Below are 13,621 nucleotides of genomic sequence, written 5' to 3' on the forward strand. Positions count from 1 at the left end.
TTCCCCAGATCAAAGCCCAGGGTATGGTGTCACCAATTTGTGATATGAAAAAAAAACAAAAAAACTTTAAAGATCAGAAAAGAGAATAAAAGTAGCTTTCAACAAAAACAGTGAGCGTGAGACCACACATAGCACTGGGGTAGGACATTATAATCTCTCTGCATCACCGATTACAGCACAGCTCCCGTCTAGAAAAGGCACACTGCAGAAAGCCTTTGCGACACGACGGAGGGTGGACCTCTGCAAGCGCCAAGCGCACGTTCGCCTCCCGCCTCTCCGGCTTCCCAGCTGGATCCGCACCAGCGCTTCGCTCCCGAGGCCTCCCGCTTCCTCCATCCTCCAAACGTAGGCAGTGCCCGCCCCGCTCCCGCTGATTGACAAGCGGTGCAGCGACTCCCAGGAGCCCTGCTTTCGCTTGGCAACCCCGGCAGAGGTAACAATCCTATCGTAGCCAATGGGAGCTAAGAGGCGGGGCCTGCGGCAGGGAGGCGGGGCTGGTCAGGCGCTCAGCGCCGAGGTCGCGTGCAGGTGAGCTGCTGCGGGTCACGGGGCGTCCCTGGCTCCCGCCACCTCCCTCCCCTCCAGGTGGTCTTTCCCATTGCCCCAGGCCGACTCGGAGGGACCAGATCACTGGCGAGGGTAAGCGTCCAGGGGAGTGGGCGGCTTGCCTCCTGGCGACCCACGCGGCTCCTGTGGGTCCCCAAAACTGCTCAGCACACACACACACACACACACACATCCCACGTTGGCGCCTCTGCCAGCCTCGGTGGGCGGGAGGCCTGCGAATCGGGAACATACCCAACGCCGCGACCTTTCCCAGTGGCTAGTGTGGAATCCCTGGGGAGAGGAAGAGGGGATGCATCACCTTCCTCTTGACACCTGCTGTTCGCCCTACACACACCCACTCCTCTTTCACTTCCCCTCTTCTTCAGGTTTCTTGGCGCCCCTTCCTCCAAATTTCCAAGGCTGTCATTGGGGGAAGGGTTGGAGGGAAGGAGGAACTGGATAGCAGCCCAGTGAAAGCTGGACCAGAATTAGGGATTCCACTGCACTGTGCAGCATTTTGTGCAGGGAAAAGAAATAACTCTGCGATTTCCTTCATCCCCACCGCCGCCTCGCTGTTTCTTTCATGCCAACAGTGCGATAATGTTGGTTCTTACCAAGCATTCCTAAGCTTTAGACACCATTTAGCCTTGGTTTCGTTTGTCCCAGGAAAGTAATTCTTTCCTGCTTGCCACAGCTGCTAAATTAGTTTGCTAAGCTAGAGGAAAATCAGGTGTTTCACGTAGTTGATTCTTTTTTTATCCTTAAAATGCGTTTGGTTCCTATTATCCTTCCTTGTGTGTTAGGAAGGTGGAGGACAAGGGAGACGGAGGGAGGAGCCACCGTCCTCAGCCAGATATGTTAGGAAACAGTTGCAGTTCCTTATTGGATCTGATTTTTAACGTTCATTCCAGAATTGGAAACGTTACAGCCTTTTGAGAAATAGTTTTTTAAATTTAATTTTTGAGCCGTTGTCTGGAGACCAATACCTAAAATAATTTCAGTTGGAGTAATGTTCTAGGTCTGGTGAAGTCATGGTTAAAAAACAAAGCAGAATTATTGCTCTCAAGCCAATACACATAGTTTACGCATAGTTTGTGGGTCTGAAAGCAAGACAAGCATGCCAAGCAGTTTTTATTGATCTATAATGTAGCAAGGCAAGACAAGTCTGGTTTTGAGGATTAAAAATGTCTTCAGCGTGTTCAAATTAGGAAGATCTCAAAAACTGAATTCAAGAGCCTTCTAGCACAAAGTATAGTTAGATCCAAGTTTTGCTAGGTTGATAAATACCTTCAGGCAACAATGGACAGGGAAAGGAGAGAACAAAAGATCTTTGGCTGATATGCAACCCCAATGAGAACTAATGAGATTTGCATATGTGTCATTTACCCATATTGCCTCTTATTAGCTTGTTTGAATAGAATAAAAGCTTTTTAGCAATATATGCAGATTAAAAGAAAAAAAAACAACAACCTTGATCCAAAGAGATTATTTAATCCTGGCAAGTGCCTTTTCTGCACACATCACTGATAAGATTAAATGTTGACGAACGTTAACCTTAGGAAGGTCAACCTCAAGTTTCAGAATTATGCTTTTGTTTATACTTAGTTCAGAATCTAATTGTTTAGTTGAAAGAAGTCTATGCTTTGATTATTAAAAAGTGAGTGCAGATTACATTTCACAAATATATTTGAATGTCACAAATTTTTTGGTTTTCTTTTTGAGGAAGATTAGCCCTGAGCTAACATCTGCTGCCAGTCCTCCTCTTTTTTACTGAGGAAGACTGGCCCTGAGCTAATATCTATGCCCATGTTCCTCTATTTTTTTTATATGTGGGATGCCTGCCACAGCATGGTTTGACAAGTGGTGCGTAGGTCTGCACCGGGGATCCGAACCGGTGAACTCCAGGCCGTCTAAGCAGAATGTGCGAATTTAACCGCTGCGCCCCTGGGCTGGCCCCTGAATGTCACAAATTTTATGTCACTTCAAGAAACCAAGTTCATCTATTTTCTCCATTCTAGTGACATCTCTAACCATGATGAACCAGACATAAGGCCTTGGCTTTGAAAAATAGAGGTGTATATGTGTATGTATATATATATATATTTTTTTTTAAGCATTATTATTGGATTTGCTAATGGTACTTCGTTGTTGCTAGGTTCCTGTAGTTCATCTAGCCATGGTAAATGTGTTCACAGGTATTTGACTATATACATGTTTCTGACCTGAAGTCAGAAGTCTGGGTCTACCTGAAAATGTTTCTGAAAAGTTGCGTTTAAATTATATCGTCTTAAAATGATATTTGGAGAGCTTATTTAAATAATTCCTTTGAGGAATGTTTTAATAAATTCTTGGAAACTAAAATAATTTCTAAAATACAGCAACTTCTCAGCCTTATTATACAAGTAGCCCCAGGTCTGTTGTTTAAGATGGAGTTTTGCAACATGCTCCTTCCAGGCTGGAACTGATGATACAACTGGGATTACTAAGCACCATCACTCTCAGTTTTGGGTAAAGTATACCAAACAAAATTATTGCCATTAACTTCTATGTGTTTTTTATACAGATTGTCTTACCCTGAAGATCAAGTCCTTTGAAAATGACTTCAAAACTTCTTTGGGTGTCCTTCATACTTGCTGCATTAACACTTTCAGTGACATTTTCTCTCCAGCCGGACGAGCAAAAGGTTCTACTAGTTTCATTTGATGGATTCCGTTGGGATTACTTATATAGATTCCCAACACCCCATTTTCATTATCTTATGAAATATGGTGTTCATGTGGAGCAAGTTACTAATATTTTTATTACAAAGACCTACCCTAACCATTATACTTTGGTAACTGGCCTCTTTGCAGAGAATCATGGGATCGTGGCAAATGACATGTTTGATCCTATTCTGAACAAATCTTTCTCCTTGGATAACATGAATATTTATGATTCTGAGTTTTGGGAAGAAGCAACGCCAATATGGATCACAAATCAGAGGGCCGGACATGCTAGTGGTGCAGCCATGTGGCCCGGAGCAGATGTAAAAATACATGAGAGCTTTCCAACGCACTACATGCCTTACAACGAGTCCGTTTCATTTGAAGATAGAGTTGCCAAAATTATTGAGTGGTTTACATCAAAAGAGCCCATAAATCTTGGTCTTCTCTATTGGGAAGACCCTGATGACATGGGCCACCATTTGGGACCTGACAGTCCACTCATGGGGCCTGTCATTTCAGATATTGACAACAAGTTAGGGTATCTCATACAAATGCTGAAAAAGGCAGAGTTGTGGAACGTTGTGAACCTAATCATCACAAGTGATCATGGAATGACCCAGTGTTCTGAGGAAAGGGTAATTGAACTTGACCAGTATTTGGATAAAGACCACTATATCCTGATTGACAAGTCTCCAGTAGCAGCCATCTTGCCAAAAGACGGTAAGTGTGACCGAGTGGTGGTCTGAGGCTAGGTCTGCAAGTGCCCAGGGCGATTGAGTGGGGATTTCTGCGTCTGTGTCATTCAAGTGTGCTTGCCTGTGTCATGGTAGTAGTGTGGGATTTCATCCTTAGCCTCTGAAAAGGCAAAAATCTCTTTTCTCAGTCTGATTTTTCACTTTTTTCCCATAATATTGAAATTGATGCTCTCTGTCTAGTTATGGCAATCAGATTTAACCATTTTGGAATCAAATATGATGAAAGCTGCAGGCTTCCTTCTCAGAAAAATTGAGATGGGAAGATACATTACAGATTTGCGTGCAATTACAGTGATTTCATGGAAGCCCTAAAATCTTCTGTAGACCCTTAGTTGGGACCTGCTTAATAGAGCAGCAGTGGAGCATAGGAAGGGGGAAGCTTTGGTTAACCCGAGATTCACTTTTCTTATCTCTAAGTAGGGGAATTAATAAGAATCCCTTGAACTTCTTACAAACCTCAAAGCCTCATACCAGCTCTGTCACTTCAGTATTATTTCTGTTTTAAGGGTAGGTGAACGAGCTGCAAAGGTTTGACATCCCCAGATGACAAAGCAAGTGCAGAGCAAGACTCAGGCCTGCTCTTCTGACTTTTGTTTTTTCACCTAGAGTTGGGCTGGGTATCAGATGAAAGAACGGCTTTTGCAAAACTGAATACGTCACAAATGAGAGTTATATCCCTCACAGGGGAATTAAGAGGCCCATATACAACAGTGAATGTGAAAATGTGCATGTGCACCTGCACACAAACCTTTCAACAAATTCAATATAAAATAGCAAGTTTCGGGTGGTTATTTAAGAAAATCACATTAACCCTTCTGTTTTTCTTATAAAATTGGTATGGTGCTCCTTTGCGGGGGTGTGGGAGGCATGGAGGAAGCCCCCAAAATAGATCTGAAAAACAAGAAAAGGATTTAAGATAGTGCCCAGGTTTACTGCATTTGAAGGTACAGGAAGTACTCTTGCAACATCTGCAGAGTTTTGAAGAACTTTTCCATTTCACAAGCTGCTGTGCACCTCCAGTCCGTCCTGTCCCAGCCCTCGCCCTCCACTTACCGTATTTTCTCATCTAGAGATTCTTCATCTCTGCATTCAGAACTACCAGAACTTTGCTGCTATTGCAATACCCTAGACATTTTACTTAGTGCCAGTAATTAGGACGTGTGTGTTTGTGTCTTTAAGTCTTTAAATTAGAGATTATTGATTTCTGGTCCTATGAAATGTCCTCTCTTAATTCTATAAGGTGAATTTACGTACAACAGAAGATTAGTTATTTCTCAGTTTCCCTCACAAGATTCTTTCCTCCAAGGGGATGGGTGTTCTAAAGTGGCTGGCTGTGTTGCATTGCGTTGGCTCGCTGGCTTTTGACCTCAGGGCATTTGCATTGTTGGGCCTTCGTTGCCGCGGTTGTTCTTGGATTGTAACAGTGAACGTCTTGTTCTAAGTGCTTCACCTTTTTCCTCTTCTTTTAGGTAAATTTGATGAAGTCTATGAAGCACTAGCTCGGGCTCATCCTAATCTTACCGTTTACAAAAAAGAAGAGATTCCGGAAAGATGGCATTACAGATACAACAGTCGCATTCAACCGATCATAGCCGTGGCTGACGAAGGGTGGTATATTCTACAGAACAAGTCGGATGACTTTCTGTGTGAGTGTGTTATAGTATTCCCATTCTGCGTTGTCATTTGCTAAAGTGGAGGCTGTGGATAGTTAATTTACTGATTAAATAACTAGCTAGTGTCATACATGAATAGCAAAATAAAGATCCTTGGGGCTTTAAAAAGAGGTAACCTCCTAAAAGTGAAACATGTACTTCTCTTGAAGCCATCAGACCAAAGATATGCAGTGCCCTAATATTGCTAATTATAACTGTTTATGTTCCTGAGAAAAATATAACACATTTATAAATTATTTTCTGCATCTGTTTTATATTCTGATTTCATAAGAATTGGATCTCTTTTTATTTGCAATTGTTAGTGTTCTCGTTTCCTTTGCCCTTCTGGCTCTAGCAAATATAGGCCAGCTTTGCTTTATACCTTGGAAACATTTCTAAAAGGAAACGCGTGTGGCGTGGATTATAATATATCAAGACAAATACCTAGTGATATAATTTTAGAGCTCTTTCCACTGATTAAATTTAGAATATAATGGAAATCCCATTTAAAATTCAAACATGACACATAAAGAGCTTTCTGCCATCCTTACTGTGTAATTTTCCCTTCTCGTATAGCTTTTAACAAGTTAGTCAAATAGAAAAGTCATCCACAGGATTTCACTCATTTTTACTGTGCCTATCATTTACACATTTGCTCTCAAACTCCCCACCCTTTCCCTACCCTGCTTTGTATTGCCAGTGCTTGACCCCTACAGACTAAATGTCCCAGGCTCCTTTGTAAACTGCTTTCTGGTTGGGTTTGGCCAATAGAGGACCCTGGCAGGAGTTTGGAAGGCAAGAGGAGGAGAGAAGCCAGGGTCTTTGTCCCCTATCCTCTGTGCCTCAGGCTGTCTCTAACAAAGGCTGCATTTCTTCTGTGATCCCAGCTCCCTCTGAACCATTTCTCTCTCGGGGCCTCAGCTCCTGCTAGGTAGCCCTGGCTTTTTGGCTCTGGGGAACACCACCTCTTCCATCCTCCCTCTAGCCCTGGGGGCCATAGGAGGTTCCCACTGTTCCTAATCACGAGGTAACCCCGTCATCCCGTTTGCTCCTCAGCTCAACACTTTTGTAAGTAGTCCCCGTGTTAAATTCCCTCTATTGGACTACCTGACGTGGGGCTCCTGGATGACTTAGATATTAACCTGCACTGCTGATCAGTTCACTGGGAGGTTTTCTACTCTGTTTCTTAAATGTTGAAGGAAGCACATTGTGTCTAAACCATCTAGAAATGCTTTTTTGTGCATTGGTCCTTGATATATATATATGAGTTGCACAAAGATGTCCCTTTAGGTGGAATTGGGTTCCTCTCATGTTTATTGATGAAAAGAAAAGCAGTCGCCTGACAGTGACATTTGTAGTGTATATGTGAGTCATAGTGACAGACGTGAACCGGTATATGGTTTCTGGTTCTTAAAACTGGTTTTACATACAGATAATGATCTGTAAGCCAATATTTAATCATGCCAGGGGAACTGTTTTAAGAAGGCCTTTAAAAGTAATTTCTTTGGCCATGAGAACAATTTCCACCTTTATATGTTCAGATTTTCATGTATTGTAGCTGTAACTAGACGTTTGATTTTTCTGAAGTCTTTTGTTTTTCTTTATTTGTTGCTTTTCCCCTTTTACTGGTTATGAATTATGAATCTATTGTGTTCATGACTAAGAGCATCTTTCTTTCTTTATCTTTAGAACAATAATTGGAACATAGGACGTACCTAATGAGTATTTGCTGAAAATTAATTTACTTGCCACCAAAAAAAATCATTTTCGTTTTCCCCTGACTTGACTCAGCTTTGCTCTTTGCCCTTCCTCCTTTGTTGCTTGAGTAGCGTTGGCCTGTGAGGAAAACTGCTGATCATTTGACTTTTCATTTCCTGAAGTGAATTGTGATGTTGACAACAATGGAGATTGTTTGTAAAAGATTATTTTATTTTAAAAGTCAAAGTAGATAAAATTTGCATTTCAGTTCAGAATTTAATGATACAGCTGCTATTCCCATTTTAATGGTTGGCTAACATTCATTCATTTTATCTTTACAGTAGGCAACCACGGTTATGACAATGCATTAGCAGAAATGCATCCAGTATTTCTAGCCCATGGTCCTGCCTTCAGAAAGAATTTCACAAAAGAAGCCATGAACTCGACAGATCTCTACCCCCTGCTCTGCCACCTCCTCAATATCACTGCCATGCCTCACAACGGATCGTTCTGGAATGTCCAGGATCTGCTCAGTTCAACGACTCCAAGAGCAATTCCTTCTACGCAGAGTGCTACACTCCTCCGTGGTAGTGACAAACCAAGAGAATATGAGCAAGAGGAGTCCTATGCTTATTTCATAGGGGTCTCCCTTGGTAGCGTTATCGTTGTCGTTTTCTTCATAGTTTTCGTTAAACATTTAATTCGCAGTCAAATACCTGCCTTACCAGATAGGCATGCTGAAATATCTCAACCATTATTACAAGCCTAATGCTGCTTTTAAGTGGAGATTGCATAGTTGTGTCAGTGTTTAAAGGTTTCAAATTCTAGGAAGCCAGGTTCAGACATTCGCGCAGACCGTTGAGCAGTTATATACGTATGCAGGCGCAGTCACTCACACACACGGACCAAAGTACACATACCTGCAAAGGCTTAAAGATGTGGAAGTAAGTTTCCATTGTTCTCTCTGGCTTAGGGGTAGATAAGATCCTGCTTTATTTGGACTTGGCACATATAATGTACATACTTGTCAACTTTGCACTATTTAAAGTACCTTATATACTGCACTTTAAATTACTCTCCTAATGGGTACTTTTATGTGAAATGCACTTTATTGACAATTATGTCTTACAACTTGGTTGAAAAAGACAACTTTTTTTGCCCATGTCACAGAATACTTGTTATTCATTGTTCAAACTGAATGAAATTTCTAGTAATTTCTAAGTAGTGTAGAAATCTATCTTCTTACATTGGGAGAGCAAGAAGAATGTGAAAATTGTTGAAAATCAACTGTGACGACCTTTGTACGTTGAACTTGGGAGAGAGACATTCCCAATGGCGGGATGCACCTGTTAGCCTTCCTGTTGTATTTCTTTCAAAGGACGTGGATTTTCATTTTGTTTTCCCCAAAAATGAGACTAAATACTGACAGATTCTTTCTAAATATATTGTTTCTGTCGTAAAATTCATTACTGTTATTTCCTGATTAGTCATTTTACTCATATTTTTGTAATAATGAAGACACCGTGAATTTACATTTCTTTCCCATGTAGTCATACACTGGCCTGACTAGAAGAGATCGGGCACCATCTCAGCAATGTTTTCTCTTGTTCTCTAATTACTTGCTGCTTTGAAAACTAAATCACTATTAATCACATTAAAAATCAAATTAGGTAAAACAATGGTTTTTATCTGCTAACGTGGTAACAGAGCACAAGCATTTAGGTTTGAGCATTTGAAGGTCCAGAATTGCAAGAGCACAAACTGCATTACGTGGAGTTAGGCCGCTCAGTCCTTGAAAAGAGCTACGTGGAGCTGGGGGAAAAATTAGGCCGGACCATTGTTCACAGTGTACCCAGAACAGTGCTAAAGGGTGCCTGAGGGCAAAAACTAGCGGAGTGAGTCTTAGAGGTCACAGGTATTGAAGCAGAAGGAGCTGAGATTATACTTTTGTTTCTTGAAGTATTGGAATACCCACTCAACCAGGTGCTCAGTGCGATCCGGGGTGAATCCAAGTTCACAAATAGACTTCTACCTCCTGGGTGGTATTTTCATCTGTCTGGTCATCTCAGCTCCTCTCATTCTAAGCATTACACAGTCTAAAGCTGTGGTTTAGATCTCATGAGTAGTCAGGTTCGGGAGAGGGCAGTGTTACCTAAGGTTTCTTAGGGGAAAGAGGAAGCCCCAGAAAGAACACCTTTCCTTGAAGAAAATAGAAACCACTTTATAGACACATGGCCCAAATATTCTGATTTTGTGTGTATTTACGCGCCAACTGGCTACTAAGTAGTTAAAATGATATATGTATTCCGGAAAGAAAGAATAAATTAGTTGTAAAGAATAAAAGTGGCATAGTTAAAAATATAATTGAATTTAAGTGCTTCCTAAAATAAGGTGAATGAATTATTTTTTTAAGTGAAAATACCAATAAAGAATGTTGGCACCTAATTCTCCTTTTGTTATACAACCTCTTAATAAGATAGAATGGAATCACTGGAAATGTACCATAGATTAAAAAGCTGAGAAGTGAAATGGTAGACAGCAAACTCAAAAAGTCTGAACTCTGGATTAGACGCTTTGGAATTTGTGACCACTTATGTTGGCCTGCTTTGTAGGTAGGAACTTATCTGCCTTTTCGAGATGCCAATATAATGACTGAAAGATGAAATTGGTCTATTTAAAAGCATTACTCTTCAAGTGCTCTGTGTACATTTAAACTAATTACTGCATTAAATTCATTTTAGAAGGTGCTACTACCTTAGTAGTAAGAAGAAAGTAAATTCTGTCACGTAGATGAAATCATTAAAATTCTGCTATGAAGATTTGGTTATTGTATGGTTTCTTTTATTTACAGATACTTATTTTCCTGTAAAATATAAGCAGGAGCACTTCCCTGAAGGAAAATGAAATTTTAAACTTTGCTGCGAAAATCTAGTCGCTCATCTTCCTTTGGTAGGAAGGAAGTTTTTTGTTGTTTTACCCGGCTGTCTTCATGGTGAGACTTTGTACGCAGTGAACACAAATTAGCACATAGGAAGAAAACTGAGATTAGCTAATCTCGCTAATTGTAAGTAAGAATTTTTAAAAGGCCAGAGGAATGGAGTTCCCCCTACCTCGCCATTTTTGCTCAACTCTCTTCCCTCAGCTATTTTGTACAATTTATTCATTGATAAGATTTTTCTTATTCAGTGTATGTTTTGCAGTTTCTTTCCTTTTTGCCCCTTCCCATTTAAATTTAAAATTGCTCTTCAAAATGCTTTCTGACCTCTTAAGGCAAAATTAGGAACCTATTAGTAGTTTCAGTTTCTTACAAGAATCTATTTCTAAAAAACCTAATGAAGCTCCTAGCCCTTCTGGTTCTCGAGTGTTTTCAGCTATTCGTTAACTAAGGGGGACGAACTGAGGAATCATGGAGCCACGAGGGATCTGAGGGGTCATGCAAACCCCTGATTTAACAAGGGCCCTTGAAAGCTGTGAAGTGACTTGCATGACATACTCGTGCCAGCTGGAAGCAGGACCCCGGTATCCTGATCTGGTTTGGGGCGTTAGGACTTTAACCTAATGAATTTTGAGGGGCATAATTCAGTCTCTAACAGGCAGAGGATTTGACTTTCCATTTTGCTTTTTCTCGCCCCATTTGAAGTTGGTCTTTTTTTGATGCTATCTTTACTAGGTTTGATATCAATGTTATGTTCACCTCAAAAACTCATGTATGTCTTTTTCTAAAACACTACTTTTACAAGGCAAATATAGCATTAATGATCGAATCTGATAAAGAGCAACTAAAATAAACTATTGTCTTTTGGGCCTGATACTTTTTTGTACAAGAGTTTATAACTTTCCCAATCTTTAAAACGGAAATTGGTTTGTTTTGGTTTTCTTTCTCTACTGGAATCTTCGCTCAATATTTTTCCTAATTAATGATCCATTTCATCTGTATTTTCAACCTTATTTGTATCAAATAGTGTAAAGTAGGCTCTTAGGATTTTTAAGTGTTCTGCTTTTCTTTTTTACATTTGTGTTTTCTCTCTTACCACTCCCCCCCGCCCCCCCCCCCCACATACACGCTTTTTGGTTAGGTTAGCTTTTCAGCTTCTCAGCTGCCTCCTCCAGAATTCAGATGCCCTTAGGTGCTCAGTATTACAGGTTATCTTCCTTCTTCTAAATCTTGGCCTCTTGAGTCTTCACTTCTTGGTAATTCCTCAGGGCTTTAGCACAGATCTTTTCTATGTTGTCCAGATTTTCTAGTCCTCAGCAAGAGGATTAGTTTGAATTACATACTCTACCATTTTACTGGAAACAGAACTCCTACATGTCCTTTCATGATTAAATTTAAAAAAAAAAAAACGGCTTCACAGAAATTGTGTGTAAAACACATATTCACTCTCCTCAGTGGACAACCCAAACAATACGTAAGTCCAAAGTACTGCGCCTGGGTCTGACCTACAGGAACTCTTTATAAAATGTGTACTTGTACAGTGGGGTTGTCTAGAATTGTTTTGGGGTTAATTTCTATTGCTTCTTTCCACCACCCCTGTGTATGAAAGTGAAGTGAAGCATGGTAGACATGAAAGAATGCTGACTGGGTCACTGGCAATTCGGATCTTTAACACGGTGGGCAGGCCTGAACCTGAGTCATCTTTCTGTAAATCATCATCATGAGCTGTCAGTGGGTAAGCTCACTAGATTCAGTTTTTTGATGGTGGAAATCAGATTTCAGAAGTCAGGGAGGTAGAAGATATGTGGAAAGGTAGAAGGCCTACACAGAACTTTGGCTTGCTCTCTGGGTAAGACTCTGCCTTGGCCAGATAACTTTGGCCATGAGACATGAGTCATAGGACCTAGCAGTTTCAACACCAACCACCACCTGCACACACACACACACACACACACACACACAATTAGGATACAGAACTATACGTGTGCATGTTACGATCAGCATTTGCATGTGTGACAGGACCCCAGCACCCAACAGGCTCATCTGGATTCTCACATATGCTCTGAAGCAATGGTTGTCGGTGGCTGTGTGTGTTGGGGGTGCAGGGGTGCACTGTAATGATACCCAAGCACAGGTACCAGGGAGGCTGGGGGTGGGGGAAAGTGGTGAATCTGGCATCCAAACTTAAGCAAGCACAGGGCCTGGAAAATGGTTCTGGATCCCAGGATCTCAGCAGCAAGAGTTAAACCATGAGCAGACAGAAGTCATTTGTTGGTATTAAGTTTTGCCACTTTTGAAATGCTACAGAACTCTTTTCCAGAGTAAAGTGCTTTTTATTCTTTTGTTTTCCCACAGTTCCTAGCAGTGTTCACTGAATGTAAAAGTAGGAAGTGAATTAATCACTGCTCTACTAGAGGAACTTTCGTTGAATCTATACTGGACAAGACATTAAATACTTACGGCTATGTGCAAAACAAAGTTTAAATACTATAACCGCCCCTGACCCCTAGTGTTTTGTAATCAGCTTTTTCAAACTTCTTCCTGTCTGCTGCATGCCAATAAATTATAGTTCTGGAAGCTCTACAAAATTTATCTTGGCTTTCTTTCTAGTGATATCCTTATGCTGGAGTGTATATTTATACAGCGTCTTAAAAATTTGGTTATATATTATACACTTAATCCTGGTTTAAGAAAAATCTGTAATGAATACTCATATAGATTTTTGCAATATTACTAAATCATGTCAACATGACAATGTGTATACTTTGCAAGAAGGTGACAAATTAAAAAATCATCAATGACACGGCATTGTATATTTAGTAGTTACAGTAAAAACGTTTTGGTAGATTTTACTCACATAAAATTTTTTAATCATAAGCAAAGTTGTTAACTATGAATTCAAACAGTATGGTCAAAATACATTCAACTTAAGGCACTACATACAAATGTCTTTAAAGCACACTCATGTCATTTTATTTATACACTATTTAAAGAATTGACAATAAATACACACTTCCATCTCATCTTTGTCCTTCATTTGTCGCTTTATGTATTCACAATGAAGTAAAACCCTCCAGATCAAAGGAATTAAATGCAATCATCCTTAAAGCTTACCAGATATGGGCAAGAGAGGGAGACACCCAAGAAAAATGCACAGGCATTTTTACTCCTTTAATGTTACAAAAATGTATCCTTAAATTCTTATCCCAAGCTTCACGGAACAATACTACAAAGCCTATAGTACAGAGCATTGAACTAACTTTATTCTATTGCCGTTTACCAGCAGAACTTGCACAGGAGTAACAGCAGCAGAAATGACTATCCCTATAA

At 40.5% G+C, this 13,621-nt stretch overlaps 1 protein-coding gene across 4 annotated transcripts; it reads left to right on the top strand.

Annotated features, from left to right (window-relative positions):
- Positions 1 to 489: 489 nt before the first annotated feature.
- ENPP5 (ectonucleotide pyrophosphatase/phosphodiesterase family member 5) lies at positions 490 to 10,173 on the top strand. Of its 4 annotated transcripts, none has more exons than XM_046640671.1 (5): positions 507 to 639; positions 2,565 to 2,633; positions 3,110 to 3,971; positions 5,476 to 5,652; positions 7,698 to 10,173. In XM_046640671.1, exons 3-5 carry the CDS (start codon positions 3,143 to 3,145, stop codon positions 8,123 to 8,125), a joined length of 1,434 nt encoding a protein of 477 aa, XP_046496627.1. In that variant the 5' UTR covers positions 507 to 639; positions 2,565 to 2,633; positions 3,110 to 3,142; the 3' UTR covers positions 8,126 to 10,173. The 4 variants fall into 4 exon arrangements, with proteins under 4 accessions (XP_046496631.1, XP_046496628.1, XP_046496627.1 ...); XM_046640674.1 differs by having other exon boundaries at positions 2,565 to 2,629; XM_046640675.1 differs by lacking the exon at positions 2,565 to 2,633 and having other exon boundaries at positions 490 to 528.
- The last annotated feature ends 3,448 nt before the right edge of the window (positions 10,174 to 13,621 follow it).

The sequence above is a fragment of the Equus quagga genome, chromosome 15, assembly GCF_021613505.1.
Source record: "Equus quagga isolate Etosha38 chromosome 15, UCLA_HA_Equagga_1.0, whole genome shotgun sequence".
Lineage (NCBI taxonomy): Eukaryota > Metazoa > Chordata > Mammalia > Perissodactyla > Equidae > Equus > Equus quagga.